We start from the raw sequence: 22,765 nt of genomic DNA on the forward strand, positions 1-22,765 counted from the left end.
GACAACATTGAAAATTTCAAGAAATAAATGTCTAGTGAAAAAGCTTAACAAATCCATTTATGAAAAATGTTTTGAAACATTTACAAACAAACCCAAACGAAAGTTTCAACAAGAAGCAAATAAAATCTGGTCAGATGTTAAAATAAAGTTCAAAACGAAATCCGAGTTAAATGTAGAAGTTTGAAAAGATTGAAACAGTTGAAAAAGCGGAAACAAATTGAACCACAAAAGAAAATTAGTGTTTCATTTAGCTGAAAAAAATTATTAAATAATAATACCAAACAATAATAATCTAAAATTGCTTCTGATGGTGTGACTGACGTGACTCTATCAATTGCAACAATTACTGCAACAAAAAATTCTTTAAAGGAAAAAAATATGTCGGATCATATGCTAGAAGATGAAGGGGAGGAGGACAGCTAAAATTCGGAAACATTCCTTTATACAGATATTTTTTAAATTCTTACAAAAATTTGCATAAAAAGTTAGAACAAAACGGGACCACAGAGAGAAGGACAAACGTACAAATCTTCGGAATGCTAATGGAAAGTTTAAACTCGTTGTATCCATTTTTGTTTCGGAATGATTACATCGAGCAATTAATAAAGGTCCTGTTGTGCTCTAAAGCAAATAACTCTTTATTGTGTTTTTCTGTATTTTTCAATTAGTTGGGCAGAGGTTAACCTTCTCTGTAGTTCACGGAAGAACATACTTTCATGATTATAGGTTGGCTATACTAGCTTTTGAAAATAAGAATGAAAAATGTATTAAATTATACTTCAAATTAAATCACAAAAGTTGCATGACGCATTGCACATTTAAGTGTTTGTTTTTTGACATTTTTCCGACAAGATCTTTATATATATATATATATATATATATATATATATATATATATATATATATATATATATATATATATATATATATATATATATATATATAATATATATTTATATATTTATATATATATATATATATATACATATATATATATATATATATATATATATATATATATATATATATATATATATATATATATATATTATATATATTTATATATTTATATGTATATATATATATATATATATATATATTTATATATATATATAAATTATAAGTGATGTCACGAATATTCGGCAACTTAATAAAAAAGGCAATCGTTTGTCTTTCCTATTAAAGTTAAACCATGCTTTAATTTCAGGTTGTCGTGAAATTAACATTTTAAACAAGTTTAGAGTTTTTTATACTAATTTAATCTATAGCATTTTCTGAAATTACCTCAGATGTGCAAGATATACCTGAGCTGGTTATCTTTGAACTTTTCTAAATGGTTTGAAGAGTATGAAACTTTTAGGCACTACAACGAAGCAGGTCACAGCCCTCAATATAATTAAGTGTTGCCGAATATTCGGCCGAATATTCGTGGCATCTCTATAAATTACATTTGAAGCACATCAATCATTTGATATCATTTGTGTAACCCTGACATTAAAAAATTCAGTTTTTGAGTATTTTATAAAGGCTTAAACAGTATTATATTTGTTCACTTAATCCCAGTTAAATTTACATATTTTGCTTTATTTATGTTGTGGACCATGCGTCAAGTAAAAACATCACTTTCGTGCAAGATAAGTTTGTAAATAACTGCGATAAGATCTTTAAGCAACCATGCTTTTCAAAACAAAACATACGATTTAAACTGATACGTTTATACATGAAGTAGTTTTCTTCTTATTCTTTGAAAAAAAAAATTAAATTCAATTTTCTCATATAATTGAAAAACAAAGTCTCGCTATTCATTATTAGTTTTGTTAGCTTTCACGCTGAAACTTAGATCAATATTGATGTTGTGGATTTGCAAATTTTGTGTACATCGTTTACCTTGGTTTTTTGACTTTTGTATTAGGTAATTTAAAAAAAAATTAAGTTTTACTCTAAACGCACAACTAATGTTAACTACTACATTCCAAGTTTATATAAACTGTTTGTGCGTTTTTAGTTAGTAACTTTTTTATACAAATTCAATCTACTTCTTTATTCACTTCTTTATGAATTTAGAAATGGAGCTTACATTGCTACTAATAGTTATAAATTTCCTTCTAATCAATTGCCAATCGTTGCCAACCTCATTTCGTTATGGAGATTTTTATCCTAAAAAAGGAAATAATGATGCACAAAATAGCGAGATTTTAATTAGTGGAGCGATACGTGATGTCATAATGAGAAACTCACCACGTTTTCGAAAGATTCTAGTCAGGAACTCGGAATCAAATATCGATTTTCAAACTGAGGATTCTCGTCTAATGACATCGCGAGCAAAACAAAAAATTGATACGCTTGCAGGTTTGGTTACAACACAATTTGGAAAAAATATAAAAGTGAATGTACTTAAAGCATGGACAGATGTGGTCGAAAAAGAAGACAAGCTATCATTGCACTATGAAGGTAAAAAAAAATTAATAAAAATAATATTCAAATTTATTCACAATTCAATAAAAGTTATTTTTTGACGTTTTGACTTTTTATTTATAAAAAACATAAAAAAGTCACTGAATACAATTTAAAAAAAGAAATTTTGTTTTGCTAAGAATTTTTATTTTCAAGGAAATTTTAGTTTCATTTTGTTATATTTTAAGGTCGAGCATTTCTGATTCGTGCTTCAAATAAAGAAAAAAAATTGCTTAGCGATCTTATGGTTTTATCACTTGAGGCCGGATTCGATTGGGTTTATTATAAAAATGAGGATTCTATCTACCTGAGTGTGATCCCTGATGGTGAGTCTTATATATTATATTTTAGGATAAACCTGTTTTTTAGGATATATATTTTTTAGGATAAACCGCACCCACATGTAAGTATTAGTAAAAGTATTTCATAACAGAAGTACTCCGTATATAATACTTATTTAAATTTTCAGCCAACTTGCCCGAGTCGTCCCGGTAATCTATAAATAATTAAAAATATTTATTAAAAACTATTGGTATTTCAATAATATGTTCTTGTTACATTTTTGAACCATTGTGTTTCTTATCAGTAGCTACAGAGTAAAGCGGGGATAGTTGAGCATAAAGGCAAGTTATATAGTAGAGCGGGGCAAAGTAATAGTAGAATATTGTTAGAAATGGGTTTAGCATAAAGGCAAGTTATAGAGTAGAGCGGGACTAGTTGAGCATAAACGCAAGTTGGGCAAATAAAATATTTCAAAAACTACGCATCGATTGGCGAAACGTCTGATGAAAGTTCGGGAATCAGAATAGTAAAACAATGCGCAACAAAAGATTGTTAGACGGCAATTGAGTAAGGTACACTGATACTTTTTCTAGCTTATAAATTATAGACACGCGTAGTGTTAATGATAATTTTTTTGATGGTTTATCCACGCTCCATATCATGCATATTATTTATTCGTTGCTCAACTTGCCCCACACAGTTGCTTAACTTATCTCGATGGGGTGGGTTAAACAGCTCAATAAACTTTGCACAATACCTTCTCAAACAAATCAAAAAGTATACTTTTTTCTTAACCAAACTGAAGCAGGTTAAATTATCTTTCCAATAGCGACAAATTATGTAAATTTGACGCACCATTCATGAGATCTGTTAGATTTAATAAAAACTGCATAACTAGGCCCACTCTACCCTAAAACTCTACTTCATCGATATAAAAAAATTTACAAGAAACATAGAACGTCTAATTATTTACAACTTTGTTAATTAACAGAGATTAAACATATGTTAAGGTTATCCATAAAAAAAAATATTGTTATAAACAAATGATAAATAAATGAGTTATAAAAAATGATGAAAAAAAGTGGTCGCTTGACGACCGTAACACCAACTCTATTCTTAAGTTGTAAAAATGTAATAGAAAAAAAAATTTATCAAATGGTCATAATACCAAAGGGAGAAACGTGTAGTTTTATATAAGAGTGGACTTGTATTACAAGTTCAATTAATTTTAATATATTATTAAGATAAAAAATATTTTAAACACAAATAAGTGTTGTCGAGAACTAGTAGAGTGCTCTAGTCCGTTGATGATTGAGAGTTGACTGCAAGAAAAGAGACATCCATAATCACGATATTTATATTCTGAAGAGGAATTTTAACCATTTATCCAATAACAACTTAAGTTGTCATTGGATAAACGGTTAAAATTCCTCTTATGACGTATCAAATAATACGTTTAAGTACAAAAATGCATTAAATGCAATACTATCCGATTCGCTGAACGGAATGAAAACGCTTAGATTAAAGAGAATTAAAAATTTTTTAACATAAATTTTAATAATAAATAGTTTTACAATAGAATAAATAAAAATATTTTTTATGAGAAATATTTCTTTTGCTTTTTTTTTTAATTTCCAATATCCTGAAATCGCCAAAAAAATTTTAATTTTTAACTAAATTAACTAAAGTCACTTGGTTATCAACTAGATCAAGTTCTTAAAAAAGTCACATTTTTTTATTATTTAGTATTAACGTAAATAAAATTTACCTCTGCAATATTAATTAATAATAAATGCAGAAAGCAGACTTCCAAACCTAAGAGTGCTAGTATGTCGAACTAATCTATAAGTTTTAGAATAACAATCCACACATATTAGATTGTTTGCAGTTATTATGAATGTGAAATTTTTTTAGTATTTTAGGTAACTTGGGAAGTTATTCTAATGCTTCTAAGCAACCGTCAATCAAGCCCACTGGTCCTCTGATCTTCTGTTAATCCAAAAATATAAAAAAATCAACAAATTATTATACCAATGCATAAGAGTTTTCATTAACTATGAAAACTTTAAATAGGGGAAGTTTGAGTAAGATGAGCAGGTTCCTAAAATTGTATAACCTCTTTTATGGGTAGACTACTAATTTTTTTGCGAAATTTTTTGGTTTAGGACATTCATACAAGTTCGACGGTGCTATTTATTTTAACTTCGTGGCTGTATAGTTAATATTCTTTAATTGTTTTATTGTTAAAAAAATTTACCATTCCCGTTATAATTTTTTATTATTCAATATTTTGTAATTACATCAGAACGAAACAAGATCATCAAAAATTTATTACATCCTCAATATTTTATACTTATCTACTGCTAAATCCATGGGTTATATGAGATAATATATAAGCTGTTGTCATGCTATTCAAATTATGACAGTACTTGGTAAAGTTGTCAAAGATGATACGTTTTTAGACGCTCAAGATGAGATGCAGCTTTTTATTAAGAAAAGCGCGTTTTTTTAAAGTTGCTCTCCACGGAGCTTTATTTTGGTATTTCAAGAGCGAAAGTTTTTTCAAAAAATAGTAACTATTTTTTAAATACGATGTTTTATATCCAATACTATTAAAGTATCGCAAGCCTTTTTAGAGATGGGAAAGATTTATTATTGTTGTTTTTTTATGGTTGAGATAATTACTTTTTACTCAAGTATAGTCCTTAAAGATCCTTAATTTTTTTGTGTGGTTCTTTTTTTTTTTTTTTTTGAGTTTGTTTGAGTTCCATTAAAAAAGCTCATCTTTAGAAACTGGTTTCCAGAGATGAGATAATTGAATGTGTTGAAAATAACGCAACTTTTGGTATAAAGATTTTTTTAATCAACGTTTCATTTATATTCTTTAAGAGGAAAGATTAAATTATGATAATCTGCAAAAATAAGTATAAATATAATAATATTTCAATTAAGGTTCTTCTCTAAAAAAAAAACATTTGCCGACTGCCTAGTCAACATTTGCCGATTGACAGTCTAAATTTGCCAACTGAGTTGTCTAGAGGTTCTACATTTTCCAACTGACTTGTCTAAAAGGCTCAAATTTGCCGACTAAATGAACAAAAAAATCATTGATGAGGGGGGGGGCGTATGTCACACCAACACACACCCACATCACATCGCGCCGGCCTTGGACGGATTCAGGAATCTTTTAGGATGTTGAAATATTTTTGTATTTTGTACCACATTTGCGTCTCCTAAAAAAAAAAAAAAGTTTCTTTAATTTCCAAGACATTTTAGGACTTTCAGATTCTGGTGAGAGGGGGTGGGGGGAGAAACAAACTACCCCCTCCCCTTCCCTCTTTCCTGGATCAGTCACTGATATTGATAGATTAAACTTAGAATATAAAATTTTTTTCCAACTAAATAGTATCTTACAAGTCTCTTATTAAACCGCATGACACCAAAGCAGAAAGTTTAAACCGGTAATTTTTCTTCAAGAATTTAATAATGATGAATAATGTTTCTTCAAAAGCAACTAGTTGTTTGTCACTACCATTTTGTTTTTTATTTTATTTTGTTTTTGTTCGCCACTAGCTGATTAATATTTTTTCTTGAGAACTTTATCTTTTGATTTTTTAGTTGTAATCCGGAAACTTTAGTTTTTATTGGTTTATTATAGTTCTTTATATTTTTGGGGGGTGGAGTGATCCACATTTAGAATTGTTAAATTTATTAAATTAAATCTTGCATAACCCAAATCTCTCCCTTAACATGTCTGACTTGCATCTTTTGGATACGGAATCCGATCAAATACAAGCGAATGTAAAATATAACCAAATAAAATCGACAAAATGAAGAAGTTGTAACATTGTCATAACTTTTGAACACTGAAATATTATAAAATGAAATTTAAAACATGTCAATGGTTATGAATTTAGTTTAGAATTAAGCATTTATTGCTCTCACATTGAGTTGAAGAAGGAGGGGAGGGGAGGGAGGCGATGTGTTTGTCACATGCTTAAAAAAATTTTCGTTTTTCGCAATGCATTCTTGTTTGATATAAGCATAAACGTAGTCAAATTTAATGTTGCGCACAAATTACTGTTAAAAATAATTAATAAATTAAAATTAATGTTACCTATTTTAATCATCAAAAAAAATAGGCGAAATTCCTATTTTTAAATAATAAAGTAATTAAATAAAATAAGTTCGTTGCTGAACAAAACGTAGTCATAAATTTTATACAAACAATAGCGCAAAGTAAAAACAAGCATATTTTTTGTAATTCACATATAAATTGTAAAGCAATTGGAGACAAAATATTCTACGAATTGAATTAAATTACTACATTAACAAAAGTATTTTTAAAAAATATCTTGAAATAACAACCTATACAAAATACTTCACTACTTAAAGAAAAAAGTATAGGACCTGCCTAATCTAGTTTAAACATTTCAAGTGGAAAAGAAATACCTCAAAACATTGTCTTCTAGATTTCTATGGATTTTTATGGCTCAGCAGCCCCTCTAGCCCCTGGATACGCCCGGTGAGTAGAAGCTGATATAAATTTTGCTAGTAAAGTTGACCTTTTTTATAATTGTTCAATTTTGATAATTTTTACACCTTTAAAATACCGTATTTAAAGGCTTTCTAATGTTCTAAAATATTCTAGTATTTTGTATTATGTCACGTACCTACTAATATGGTAGTTTGCATTTACATAAGATTGAGCTTCGTTAAAAAATGCGTCTCACATTAATTTTCTTTGCGCATTCCTAGATTTTATTCTTTTTTTTTCAATTATTAGCAGTGCACGTTTTCGATTTTTTTAAAATTTTTTCTGACATTTCAGTACAGTATTGTTATCCATGATAAACTTCAATGCAGGGCCGGCACAAACACGTATGTTTTGGGGGAGGGGGTATGAGTTGAAAAAAATGCCGACTAATTTTTTTTTTATTATCATTAAGTTTAAACATTCTAGTATAGTATTTGTGTTGATTACTAAACAAATATAAAGAACATTTACAATAATAATAAGTTCTCAGATGCGGAACGATTCTACAAATATAAAGAGGTGGGTTCCAATCCTTAAACGTTGTTTAAAAAATGACTAGGTTATTTCTTAAACCAAAGAATTGATTCTTAATTTAATTAAATATTGATTTTTTGTTGTTTCACTGACGCGCATTTTCAACAACCCTGTTTAAATCAAATATGTCCAACATATCTTTGTTGGTATGAGGAAGCATCAAATTTTGTAGTCAATCAACGTGCGTTGTGGACCTGAAATAATTTATAAGTTTTGGTTAATGTTCGTTTATTAAATAGCATGTTCCGACGCTGCGGAAACCATAAGAACTATGGCTTTCGCAGTTTTATTGCAAAAGTCATTACAAATAATTATGTATAAAAAACGCGTTTAATATGAAGTAATAAAAACATTTTAGAAAACAATTTTTGGAGAGTTTTACGCAGATTTTTATGTGTTCTGGAAACCATGGATGATGTACCTATGAGTGCTGTTAACATTAATCTTAATATTTTGTTTATAGTTATCAAAAGCGTACATTTCTGATAAGTTAAAAGTTTCTGATAAATTAAAAACACCTTTACAACAATGAATCAACCCTAAAAACTCAGGATAAATTCCATCAAAATTACTTTTTAAAGATGTATCACAATCTGAAGGAAATAATTTTTTCAAGTCGATTTTGAAGTCGATAACAACACTAATAATTGCATAGATTTATAAAAATGATAAGCGAACAAATATAATACAGAGTGATAATAATCACTCTGTATTATATTTGTTCGCTTATCATTTATATGGAAAAATTGAAACAAAAAACTTGTCCAACAAACAATGCTTTTTAAAAATACTTCGTAGCAATATTTAACTAATTTTATATTAATTTTTAATAACAAAAAGAAAATTACTGAATACAACAATAAAAATATTATAAGAAACACAAATATGTTATTGCCTACAACAGGATATATATGGTATATATATCCTGTCGGATATATATACTATATATATCCTGTTGGATATATATACTATATATACCAACAGGATATATATACCATATACCTATATGGTTATGTTTTATTTGCTTAAAAAACTGCAAAAAAATTAAACTATAAACTTAAACCAACTGATAAAAAAAGTAATTACAAAAACTTTGTATTTTTAATTTCACTTTAAAAAATTTTTTTAACATTTAAAAATAAAACCTCATATTTGAAACAAATTATGTACTAATTTTAATTAAGCACACATTTATTTATTTTAAATTTTAAATTTGAGATTTTGTTATAATCTTTGTTTGTATTATAAACAGTCAAGGCTATTCTGCAGATATTGACAGGTTTAAGGACAAAGCAATAAGTATAAAATGGAAAGACGTTTCTTCGGTAGAATTAAAAAAAATGTTGGGATTACTTCTTCTTATGGGCAAAGTTTGCAAAGATACCAGGGATGAATATTGATCAACAGAAAGAGCAATTGCAACCCCAATTTTTGCGGAAGTAATGAGTCGTGATCGTTATCTGCAGGTTCTCTACCTTTTGCCATACCTTCTAAATACTTCTTAATCTGCTTTTTAATTGAACAGCTAATAACTCGTCTCTATGATTGCAAAGCTCTTTTTTATAAAAAAAGTAATTATTTTGTTCTTCTTCTGTCATATTAAGGACGGTCAGCTTCTTTTTTATTTGATTCATACAAGTTAATTTTGAGTTAGGGCGTCATCATTTTTTAAGATATACAGCCAGTCACCAATCTCTGTCTCTATTCTATTATTAAATTGATCCACTGATATAAAAATGTACTCAGGAAAAAATTCAGTTTGAGGGCAAATTAATTTTTCTCCTGTATTTATTTCATTAAAATAAGGTTTAGCATGATAAATACTTTCATTACCTATCGAAAAAAATAGCAAAGGTATATAGAATACCTTAATTATACCAGTATTATATAATTTTTCAGTAAAATGATCAACAACAAGCTTTGAAGTATTTAAGTAAACTTTTTTAAATTATAATCAAAACTACGCTGAATCTTTACAATGTATTTACAGTGATTTTCGTCTTCCACCATTACACCATTACATCGGCTAAAATACTTTTTGATTTTGTTTTCTCTTCGTTCGCCAGAGTCAAGTAATTGTAGTGCTATTTTGACACTTTCATAGCCACATGATTTAAGTACAGCCAATATAAAGCTTTCAACAGTATTATAATTTTCTTTATCTTTTAAAAGATACTTGATCCCATAGTCGAAAGAAACTAACAGTTTGGCGCTCATACTTGTTATTTTCTATACTTTATTTTTACTTCAAAATTTGACTTTCCATACGTTAGCACTGATACGTCTGTATCACTAAAAAAGGAGGTCTTGCAAATTATACATTAGCCCCCACCATTTCCGTAAAATTTTTGATTTTTGAAGGTCGTCATTTAATTTCTGGTGCATTTTGATGAGCACATAGCGAAAATTATAAACATTTTTCTTTAAAGTTGAATATGCTACCTCCTCCAGTCTATTGAAATTTTTAACATTTTCTTCGAACCTCCTTGTGTTAGCGAAAAGTATTGCTTACGCTAGTATTTTACTTATCTTATTCAAGACGACTTAATAAATTAAACTTGTAATGTAACATAAAAGAAGAAGAAGTGCTTGGATAACTTTATTATAGAAAATACTTTATGACATCAATATCTAAATCTGCTAGACTTCAGGACGTTGTTGCCTGCCCTTTTCTAAATATTTTTTACGCCTAAATGTAACGAATCTGGTGGTTGTCAGACGAAAGATAACAGCTAACTGTGTGTTACTAAAGCCTTAGTTAATATATGGGAAAAGGCTTCAATTCCAATATTGTGTCATAAACAAGTAAGGTATAAATAATTCTTTTAATTTCTAATTTTGACGGAAATAATATTGGTATAAATATGATAAAATGCTAGTAATTAACTTTAATTTTTAACTTATACATATATCTTATAACTTTAATTTTTATTATTTTAACTTATACATATATCTTATAGGAATAACATTATGGAATGAAAAAAATCGCAAAAGTAGATTACAAGCAAACAGAAATAAAGTATCTATTGGGTATAAAAAATTGCGCATAGAATTTCAGGAAGAAATTCGTAATCTTTTCGACATTTCTTCTTCAGGTGTTAATGACATAATAATGAAAAATAAAACTAAATACTTCAAATCAGAAAAGAAGATTGTATGTTTTTGGACGACCGAAAAAGCCTGCGAAAGTGTTCAATGGATCGTAAGGACAAAAATTATGAAAAGTTTATAAAAAGAAAGATTGCAAAAACAAATCAATTTCAAGCGAAAATGATAAGCAACAATCTTGTGACAACAATTTTCAATCAAGTCTTCAAAAACATTCTGATACTGAACTTGTAGACTCAGATGAGTTAGATATAGACTTTAAAAAATACAATTCAAAAATGAAAAAAACTGAGGATTTTGTAACGGTTTCTCTGCCAAAAGATATAATTAAATCAACTTTAATTGTTGCAAAAAGATACAACATTTCTTCAACAGGTCAGGTAGCTATAATTGCAAGTATCATAATTACTGGCAATCGAGATTTGAATAAGTTTTCACCATCAGAAACAAATTCAAGAAGGCATAACCAAATGGTCTTAACGAATGAAGGAATTAAAATAAAGGAATCTTTTATCTCAAATGCTAAACACTTATCTCTGACTCTTCAGCTGGACACAAAAAAAATTACAGATGTTCTTAATCATGGCAAAAATATGGAAAGGTTGGCAATAATTGTAAGCTCACCAAATCTCAATGAGCCCAGCTTATTGGAGTAAATGGAATTTCTAATTGGTGTTGAATAACCCAGGCTACTGCAATAAAAAGATTTTAAATGAATGGAATCTTTTCGAAGCAGTTGATAGTGTATCTTTTGATACAACTGCGATTAATACTGGATGGATTAATGGAGCAGTGTCAATTATTGAGAGATGAAGAGGCAAACCACTTATTTGGTTAGCATGTAAACACCATGTTGTAGAACTCCGAGCTAAAAAAAACTAGAAAAAGCGACAAGCAAAGTTACAACCGGACCTACAGACATGACATTTAAAAAGTTACACAATAACTGGGATATATTGTTTGCTAAAGGAATAAATTATGAGAATATGAACAAGTTTGACAGAAAAAGTAACTGTGGAACTTTTATTGAAAATAAGATGAGATAAAAGTATTTTAGAGATTTTAAACTGTAAAGACTTATTATTCGCAAAGAAAATATAATATTAATAAAGCATATTTTGTATCAACAAACAAATAATTTCTCGTATTTATTTAAATAAATATTTTTTCTAGGCTGATAAAGTCTTACAGTCTTGCAGTGAAGCTTTAAAAGAAAACGTATTTCTCAGAGGTGACTATAAGTACCTTTGCCAGTTAATAGTTGTATACTTAGGCGGATTTGTCACGGGATTTCATTTTAAAAGACCTGGTGCCTTCCATCATGCAAGATATCTTGCTAAATTAATCTATAATCTTGTACTTTACCTTCTTAGTCCACAGCTTGATTCAAATCTTTTTCTGCGAACGATATGTCACGTTTTACAGTTTTTGCTGAGTTTGTTGATGTTTTTATACTTTTTGGTTTTTAAAAGCATCTTTTGCATGTACGGCTCCAAATATGGATTTACAAGCAATCAGAGATATGGAAAATTAAAAAATTAAAAGTCTTAATATTGCCCAAGCATGCATTGACGTGATGAAACAACATCATTGGTACCACGACCAGAGAACAATTATTTTCTCCATAGCTAACGAGGAACTAATGCCCGAAGTTAGAGAAAGTGTTGCTAAAAGGCTGTTTAACTCTGACTCGAAACAGGATGTTGGTAAGCCAAATTTTTAGGAACAATACAAAAATCCAAACACTCTAATCTGACATCATTTGTAGGAGGCATGAGTTATTTGGTTTTTGAGAACCTTGGATTTACAAAGAACGATCTTGAATGGTGTCAAGTTAGTTGTAAGGAATGGTGGAAATACAGCACTTAACTCCACCTTCTGGGTACTTTGCTACTTCGGTTAGTAAGGAGACGTGAACTTCCTATTAAATGCTCATCCGCGGTGCTCTGTGATAAGACCGTAAGGACTTCTTGGGGCACCTAAATGAAATTTAAAAAAAAAATTACCAATATAACCAAATGAAACTGACAAAATAAAGGAGGTGTAAATATAAGAGTAGAACAAACTGAGAGAATAACTGACGGATTTACTATTCTTCGAACTCCACCTTGCAAAAATCCTAATAAGATATATTATTACGGATGAAAATATTAAAACACCTATTTCTTGTCTAAAATCAAACAAATGCAAGGATCATTACAATATCTCTACAGAACATTTAGAACATGCCCAATGTGACGCACTAACACAATGGTTAAGAAAATTATTTAACTTTTCAATTAATCACGGATCAACCCCTACATCAATGTCAACGTCAACTATTATAACTCTAGTTAAATCATATAAAAAATTACTTACCGTTCCAAACAATTACCGCGGTATCAGCATTATTCCAATACTTGCTAAACTTTCAAAATACCTTATCTTACTCATATGCCTGGAGATAATATAAACTCATTAACTTCATTTTGGTTTTAATAATAAGAGTTCAACCATCCATGCTGAATTTGTTGTAAGCGAAACAATTAAGCAACAATACGCTTATTTATTTATGTTCACTAGATGCTGAAAAGGCTTTCGACAGCTGCAACTGGGTTATTTTTTTAATAAACTTTATTTTGATAAAAATATACCTCTCCAAATTGTTTACACTAAATCTTCTTTAAGCAAGGAGTGAGACAAGGATCGATTCTGTCACCCTACCTATATAACATATATGCTGAAAAGCTACTCTAAACTATAAAAAATGATGACATTCTTCTCAGTTCTATTCTCTCGGACCTGAAAAACTTTTCACAACGTGTAGCATGTACGACAATTTAAACAGCATAAAGCTTAATGTTGTCAAAACGGACCTTTTACTCTCCGGAAAAAGACAACGAATTGCACAATATCCCTAGACGAAGATCAAATTATACCTCATGAGAAATTTAATCATCTCAGCTTTTCTTGGAATACAAAAAAAGGGAGGGGGAGGAAAAGGTGATGTGTTTGTCACGTGCTTAAAAATATTATTTTTAAATATAACTTTTTCGCAATGCATTCTTATTTGATATAAGCATAAACTGGGGGGCCAGGATGACCCAAAGATGGGTTTGGTTGTATATATATATATATATATATATATATATATATATATATATATATATATATATATATATATATATATTTATATATATATATATATATATATATATATATATCTATATATATATATATATATATATATATATATATATATATATATATATATATATATATATATATATATATATATCTATATATATATATATATATATATATATATATATATATATATATATATATATATATATATATATATATATATATCTATATATATATATATATATATATATATATATATATATATATAAATATATATATCTATATATATATAACTATATATATATATTTCAAACATCTTCGCTTCCAACAAGGCTGCAAGCAGCCACTAATTAAAGTAGAAAGTTACTGAAAGAGAAAAGATGAAGATTGTAGACCAAGATAACGATTAACGGACGACTTAAAGGATTGCAAATTAAATGAATCAGGAAAGCAAGATGAAGGAAGCAAATTCCAAAGAGCAGATGTTCAAGGAAAAAAAACTAGACAAATAAGCGTTTTTGGAGCACCTATGAACAGTTACAGAAAAAGGATGAGACTTAATTGAATGACGAGTAACACGAGAATGAATTTTAGTAGATGGCACAAGAGCCACAAGCTCTTTAGAGCAGTGCCCCTTATAGTATTTGTAGAAAAGAGAAAGAGAAGCAACATTACGACGATGTGATAATGGTTGGAGGTTGGCTGCAAGAGCAGGTCCAACTATGTTTACAATGCGTTTTTGCACCTTGTCTAAAAGAGAAAGGACATCATTAGAAGATCCGCCCCAGATATGGCAACAGTATTCCATACAAGGCCGGATTTGAGATTTATAGAGATAGAGAATAGAATGCAGAGTAAGAAAGTGGCGAGCTCGATAAAGAGATGCAACCTTAGCAGATGCTAATTTTGCAGCTGATTTGATATATGGTTTTCAAGAAAAATTTGAAGTAAGAGTTAATCCTAGAAGATGAAGAGTAGATGACTCATCGAGTACATCACCGTTCATAAATATAGGAAGATCTAACTTATTGCGATAACGATTGGCTGAAAAAAATTGAGTTTTATCTGTATTAAAGTTCACCAGGCACTGTTAGGCCCATGCTGTAGCAGAAATGAGATCCTTTTCAAGCTCAAACGCCCCCTCCAAGCAATCAGAGAGTGTTGGTTTCTTATCACGACAAGAATAAATGGTAGTATCATCAGCAAACAATGCCATCTTAGATGTGAGAACATCTGGAAGATTGTTTATGTAAATTAAAATGAGTATAGGGCCATAGAAAGAACTTTGAGGAACCCCTGAAGTTACAGAATAAGAAGAAGAGTGCTGTCCATCGAGGACAACTTTTATACCATAAGAAGAAAGCTTATGGAGAAGACCAGCATGGCAAACTTTATCAAAAACTTTTGAAATGTCAAGAGCGATGGCCTTAACCTCTCCACCTTTATCTAATGCACGATAAAACCTATCAGTTATTACTGTTAGCAAATCAGCTGTGGAACGAGAAGATCGAAATCCATATTGATGGTCAGAAAGTAAGTTATTAGATTCAAGATGAGAAATTAAGTGTTTGTGAATTAAAGATTTAAAAACCTTGCTAATGATAGGAAGAAGGCTAATAGGACGGTAGTTAGACGAACCAGATCGCTCACCAGAATTTTTGAAAATAGGGATGACAGATGCCGCTTTCCAGCAGGCTGGAAAACAAGACTCTGATAAGCACTTGTTGAATAGTTTTGAGAGTATAGACGACAGCTCCGTAGAACACTTCTGTAAGCCAATAACAGGTATGTTGTCCGGGCCACAAGCTGTAGAAGAGTCTAGAAAGGAAATCACTTTAGATACAGAAGATGGAGTGATACGAATGTCAAGCAATGGATCAATCTGTTTGTTGGCAATATCAGGTAGAACGCAACTAGTGGAATCAAGAGATGATATTGATGAAAAGTTTTTAGCAAACAATTCAGCTTTGTCTTTAGGTGAGGTGACAAAGTCTGAACCATACAAGAGAGGTGGAAATAAAGATTTACCCTTTTTATTAATACTATTAAAGATTTGCCAGAAGTCACAAGAAAATTTTTGAGATGAAATACGAGCTTTGGCGTTAGACAAAACCTTTTTTACAATGGTTTCTAGCAGTAATAAAAATATGTCTGTTTTCTGAGGAATTGTTTTGCTGATAAATATGGAAGTAACGGTTTCGATTGGCAATCGTAGCAGCACAGTGTGAGGAAAACCATGGAGGAGAGTGAGGTTTGACCTGGAATTGTTGAGAGGAAACAAAAGATTCCATGCCAACCTGAATTCACGAAGTTATGTAAGAATCACATTTGTCGACAGGAAGACAAAAGATTTCTACCCAAGGGCCATCACGTAGAAAATCACGGAAAGAATCCCAGTCAGCTTTACTGTAGTTGTAAGAGGTTCGATAATAGGGGGATTCAGTTGATGAAGAAGAATGAGATATAAGTTTTAGAGAGATCAAGCTGTGAACAGAAGCACTTAAGGGTGAATGTGGAGAAACTGAGCCCTGACTAGAATCAGAAACAAGACATAAGTCGAGTAGAGAAGGTAAATGATTCGGGTTGTCAGGAAAGCGAGTTGGAAAGTTGACTATTTAAGTTAGAGATTGTGAAAGGCAAAAGTTGTGGGCTTTAATGCCTGCAGAATCAGTGACACTAGAGCCAAGCCATTCAGAGTGGTGAGCATTAAAGTCACCGACAACAACAATATTGGCTGATGGATAAAGAAAGAGGGCTTGGTCAATATGATCAGAAATAACATCAAAAAGAGTGCAGTCTTAAGATGAAGGAGAGCAATATAGAACAAAAAGAAAGGCTATAGAGTGAAGTAGTGCTAAACGAATGCACATGAAAGAATAGTCTGTGGATTCAAACCTAGTTTCACAACAAATGGGTGAATTCTTACGAATGTAAATGCCCAGGCCAAGCATGTGGAGTCTTGACGAATCAAAGAAAGATAGCCATCAATACTAAGATCACAAGATGAGACAGCTTAACTCAAATTAGTCTCACAAAGAGCAAGTAGGTCTGGTGTACTTTACAAGAGATAAGACTCAACAGAAAAAAAGTTACTTTGAAGACCACAAATATTAGTGAATGATAGGTTTAGAGAACTTGTTGATGATGATGGTTTTTTGTGTTTTATAGTTTTTGGTATTTTTTTCATTTTTAAATTAGATTGAAGAACTTGACTCAAAGCATAGATAGTACTTAGAACACTGTTTAATAGCCCAAGCAATTGCCTCATTACTACTAATAAACCCTAGGCCGTAATAAAGGGCTCCAAATGGACACCATCCATGCGCAACATGGCACTGTTAATACTTTGATATTTTTCAACTGTTGAAGGAATCTGCCCTCTGAGGGCTATCACAGAGTTCGGGAAACCTGACTACTAGCCGGCCTCAGAGCCATAGAACTGAGTTTTAGAGCTGTACCCTCATTAGAACATGATAGAATGAGTTGCCTAGTCATAAAAACAGAGACACAAGCAAAACCCATGCATTGAGTCAAGAAGATCCAGCATTCAACTAAACTGGAAACAATGTAATAAAAATACATCTGTGCCAGCCTAATAGATGAAGAAGACGAGGCTGGTCAACAGATAGAATCTTTTTACCCTTTAAACCTGTATATATATATATATATATATATATATATATATATATATATATATATATATATATATATATATATATATATATAACCCTCTTTACCTGTATATATATATATATATATATATATATATATATATATATATACATATATATATATATATATACATATATATATACATATATATATATATATACATATATATATACATATATATATATACATATATATATATATATATACATATATATATATATATATATATATATTATATATATATATATATATATATATATATATATATATATATATGTCACGGTGGGAGGTAGAGGGGTGAAGAAAGAATAAAAACAACATGTATTATTTGAGCAATATAATCTAGTTTAGGCAACGATCAAATTTTTACTCTCTATCGTTTCATAGCAGACAGGAGAGTGCATCTTATATAAAATTAGGTGTCTTTTTTTTAAAAAAAATCTACAAATATTTATATGAATGAAACATTTTTGTCAATAGGGTGTGTTAAACCACCACCTCCATATCCACCCTAACATAAAAATACTTTTCTCATATTTGGAAGTGATCTGAAAACAAATTACTGTAACTTTTTGTATATAAAACTTTCCTATTTCACACAAAAAATGACACTATTCTATTAAAGGAATTTTCAATTTTTTGGGGTTCAAGATGATGGCTCAGCATCCCCTCTAGGCCCTGGATACGCCCGTGCAGTAGAAGTTTTTTATAGCATTGTTATTGTTTTCCATGATAAACCTTAATGCAGGGCCGACGCAAACACGTATGTTTTGGCGCAATAAGGTATGAGTTGAAAAAAATGCCTACTAATTTTTTTATTATATTTAAATTTAATTATTCTAGTATAGTAATGCAGATCGCTAAACAAATGATAAGAACATTTGCATTATTAAGTTCGAGTTGATTCTACAAATAAAATGAGGAAAGTAGGTTCGAATCCTTAAAAAGTACCAACTGACTCCTAAAAACCGACTATAACTAGAAATTCATCTTCTTTGGGGAAGGGAGAAGGGGTGAGGTAATACACCAACCCCTTCCCCCTCTTCGCCAACCGTAAAAAAAAAACCGTTGCCTCTGTATGCAAGGTAAAATTTTTTATTTATGACGTCAAAAAACGTTGTTTTTTTTCTCTTGTTTAAGAAATGACTAGGATATTTCTCAAACCAGAGAATTGATTCCTAATTTAATTAAAGATTGTTTTTCCGTTGCTTCACTGACACCCATTTTCAAAAACCCTTTTTAAACTAATTATGTCCAGCATATCTTTGCTAATATCAAAAACCATCAAATTTTGTAGTCGATTAACGTGCATTGTGGATTGTGCATTCTGAAATAATTTATGATCAATTTTAATTTGCTAAATGTTTGTTTATTTAATAGCAAGGCCCCGTTGCTGCGGAAACCATAAGAGTTATGCATTTAACTTTTGGAGTTTTATAGCAACAAACATTAAAAATAATTATGAATAAAAAATACGTTTAATAGGTAATAATTAAAAACACTTTAAAAAAGCAAAATATTTTTGGACCTCACAGATTATTTTTTTTTCTGGAAACCATAGATGTTGTTCCTATAAGTGCTGTTAGCAATTATCTTAATATTTTGTTTAAAGTTATCAAAAGCTTCTCGTGCATTTCTTATAAATTAAAAGTTTCTGATAAATTAGAAACGCTTTTACAACAATGAATTAACGCTAAAAACTCAGGATAAATTCCATCAAAATCACTTTTTATGGATGCATCACAGCATGAAGGAAATAATTTTTTCGAAGTATTCGGTCTATAGTGTTTGGTACTTAACGGTGCTTTATTGCACTAATGGCCAGGTTCTCAATATTTTTACTATAAAAAATCTCAGCTGAACTATTGAAACAAAAATAAGATATTTTTGATAAACTACGGATTTGTAAAGAATTTATAATCAATCGTTAACTTTTGTGTAAGTGTTTATATTTCTTGTAAGAAAATGTTTATATGTCTTGTGCTGGAAAGAAATTTTTTTTAAATAATGAAGCAGAAAATATATCTCTAACTATAATACTGACATCGCAGCGGTGTTCATGGAATGTACTAATCCTATGGGCCTGGCATGGTATAAATAGAGTTAATGATTAAGAAGATATTTTTGTTGTGTACCATTTACTTTGTCATATATACTACTATATGTTTTATATCAATTCCACCGTTACTTACGGGACATTTTGATCCTTGCAATGTAACATTTTTAGATATATATTTTTTATTTTAACAGATTAAATGTTTATGTATTTATGAATAATCCCAAAGTCATTAATTTTTTTTCCTGTATATTAAAATTTCGTTCAATTATTACAAGTTTAGGAATTATAGTTGTGTTACTTATGGGGCGCAAAAAAATATTGCATTCAGCCTGTTGTTTTCAGTTGAATATTTCAAGCCAAATATTTAACCTACATATAACTGGCTTCTTAAATTAAATTAGGTAGTTATAATTCTGCATAAAGTTATTCAAAAGACTTTTTTTAGCTATTTATATATATATATATCATAAATCAAATTAGTTATCGTTACTTACGGGGAGAATTCTACGCTTTTATCAAAATGTAGTTTTGCTTCCATTTATACAAAAAAAATGACGCATAACTTTAATTTAAAATTAAAAAAAAAAAAAAACACAAATAACAATATTAATCAAAACTAAAATTTTTTAAACATTTAGCAACATAATGATTACGTTTTTATTTGAATTTATTTATTCATTTTATCAAAATGGGCTGAAAATAGGAGGAGTGTCACCTCCCTATTTCCAGCCCTGCCTCGGGAAATTTTGTTAAAAATTCAAAAAGCGCTAATTGGATTAGACTTGAGTTTTCTTAAAAAAAATTGAGTTTCTTGGAATAACAGCAAAGAACAAACGCTAAGTTAGGCTGACAGTCTTTTTTTTATTAAAAAGTTTGTTCTACACGTTTAATCTAGTTTTAGAACTTTTATTTTTTTAAATAATTAAATAAAAAATATTTTAAAATTGTACAGTTGTAATGTATTAATATTAATAATATAATATTATTATGAGTATGAAATTAAAGAAAAGATCTATAATTGAAAAAAATGTTCTTGATAATAATTTAACAATTCAATTTAATAACAAAACAAAAAAAAAGAAAAAAAAAAAACTTAAGTCAGTGCAATGGATTTTATTCTGAATTCTTCATTATTATTACCAAATGCAATCAAACTGCAAAAAAATCACTTCAAAGTAAATGTAAAATAAAAGTTTAAACTAACTAATTGAATATGAACGTTTGTTTTTAAATTTAAATTTAAATTGACAATCCTTTTACTTGTCAAAGAGAATCCTTTTTATGTGTAACCATGGCTATGTTGAAATTTATTGTTATCACATTACTGATGCAACACTTTGCTACTGGAATAAAAAGGTAAAGTTAAAATGGTTTATTTAAGCTTACTAATTGGTTTCATGGTCAAAAAAATAAAATTAAGTAATGCTGCAGCTCACTACTTTCTAGAATGTGATTCACTTCTTAAAGAAAAACCCTCTTTCAAATTGAGTAATTTTTTAAATAAAGTTTTGAAATATTTGCCAAAATATGATATGGTTACAGGGTTTTGTATTATTCTGAGTTAAAAAGTTATGATAAAGTTTAAATAATGTGTAGCTAATTTAAAATCAAAGTATTTGTGAAAATTAAAAAATATCTTTATGGGACAACATTTTTGATTTTCCTAATTTTTACATATATATTTCTAAGATGATCATAAAATATAAAAAAATAGTTTTTAAAATATATTTTAATATAAAAATGATAATAAGTAATAATAAAAAAAATGTATACACTTTTATATCTATTTTGTATCTTTTCTATAAATAAAAGTATTAAAAAATAGCAAACTTTAGATGCTGTTTTTAATAATTTATTATTTATATCACTTTCATATTTAGTTTTAAACAGGTTATATTTTAAAAGTGCTTTTTTAGTATTGCAATTTATTTATTTTTTAAATAGTGTTTAGTTTACGGTTGTCTGCAAAAAGTAAACAAAATTATAACTTGTCACATTTTTGAATATTTACAAACTTACTAATATATTATTCATTTGTTTAATATTATATAACTATATGTCAGTTTGATGGCTTGCAAATTGTTTCCCACTTGGTATCTTCAATAAAAAGTAAATTGCATAGATTTTTAACAGACAATAAAATTATAATAAAATATAATTGTTTTAAAAGAATCTGCAAACTTATGGCTGACAATAAATAAATGCATTAAATAAGATACTATTTTAACTCTATTTAAAGGTTTTTTATTCAGTTTGAATTCAGATTGAATAAAATAGTTTGCTATAGTTAAAATAATGTTATATTAATTTTACTAAAAACTTGCTTTAGTTCAGGAGGCTACTTATCTTTTATTTTTATACTGTTGTTACAATCCTCTCTCAAACTTTTAACTTTTTTATACAGAATTTTAACTTGTTTACACAACTTTGTTATACGAGCCTTGACAAACTAGGCTGAATGCAAGATGTTTTCAGCCTTAATGATATTTTATCAATTAATATATAATCAGGGCAATCATTGCATAAGGGTTTTATCATTCTGATATGATTGTTAAATGAGTTTAATGGGATTCATTTGACTAATTATTGTTAAAATAAAACTAAAGTATTTACTTTTTGAGAATTTAGGAAAAAAAAGTTTATCTCAAATTTTTCATGTAGCTAAGTATTGAAAATTCATTTTCTTTGCTTACTTTTTAGTAATTTTGTTTTCTTTATTTAGTACCTATTTTATTGAGTATTAAGAAGGGGAAAGTCTAGGAGGGGGAAACCTATATAAATGAATTACTTTTTTACTTTACGCTAAAAAAAGCTGAAAATTACAATGAAAATATTTTTTTTATATAACATTTCTATTGTATAATTTTAAAGTTCTAAACCTTATCTACATTTCCTGTAATAAACTTTGTAACAACCAAACCGCGTGACAACCAACCCTATTAAGTTAAGTCTACAAAGTCTTAAGAGGGGGAGAGCTGCTTAAGAGGGGGAAA

The 22,765-nt window shown here is 29.0% G+C and overlaps 1 protein-coding gene across 1 annotated transcript in view; it reads left to right on the forward strand.

Annotated features, from left to right (window-relative positions):
- The first annotated feature begins 1,567 nt into the window (after positions 1-1,567).
- The window catches only part of LOC100210072 (cadherin-related tumor suppressor), a 136,118-nt gene continuing 114,920 nt past the window's right edge, over positions 1,568-22,765 (forward strand). Inside the window, exons 1-3 of the mRNA XM_065801912.1 lie at positions 1,568-1,912; positions 2,065-2,451; positions 2,643-2,780. Coding sequence (XP_065657984.1) covers positions 2,067-2,451; positions 2,643-2,780 — 523 coding nt within the window. The 5' untranslated portion in view covers positions 1,568-1,912; positions 2,065-2,066. The remainder of the gene's footprint in view (positions 1,913-2,064; positions 2,452-2,642; positions 2,781-22,765) is intronic.

Source organism: Hydra vulgaris, chromosome 07 (genome assembly GCF_038396675.1).
Source record: "Hydra vulgaris chromosome 07, alternate assembly HydraT2T_AEP".
Lineage (NCBI taxonomy): Eukaryota > Metazoa > Cnidaria > Hydrozoa > Anthoathecata > Hydridae > Hydra > Hydra vulgaris.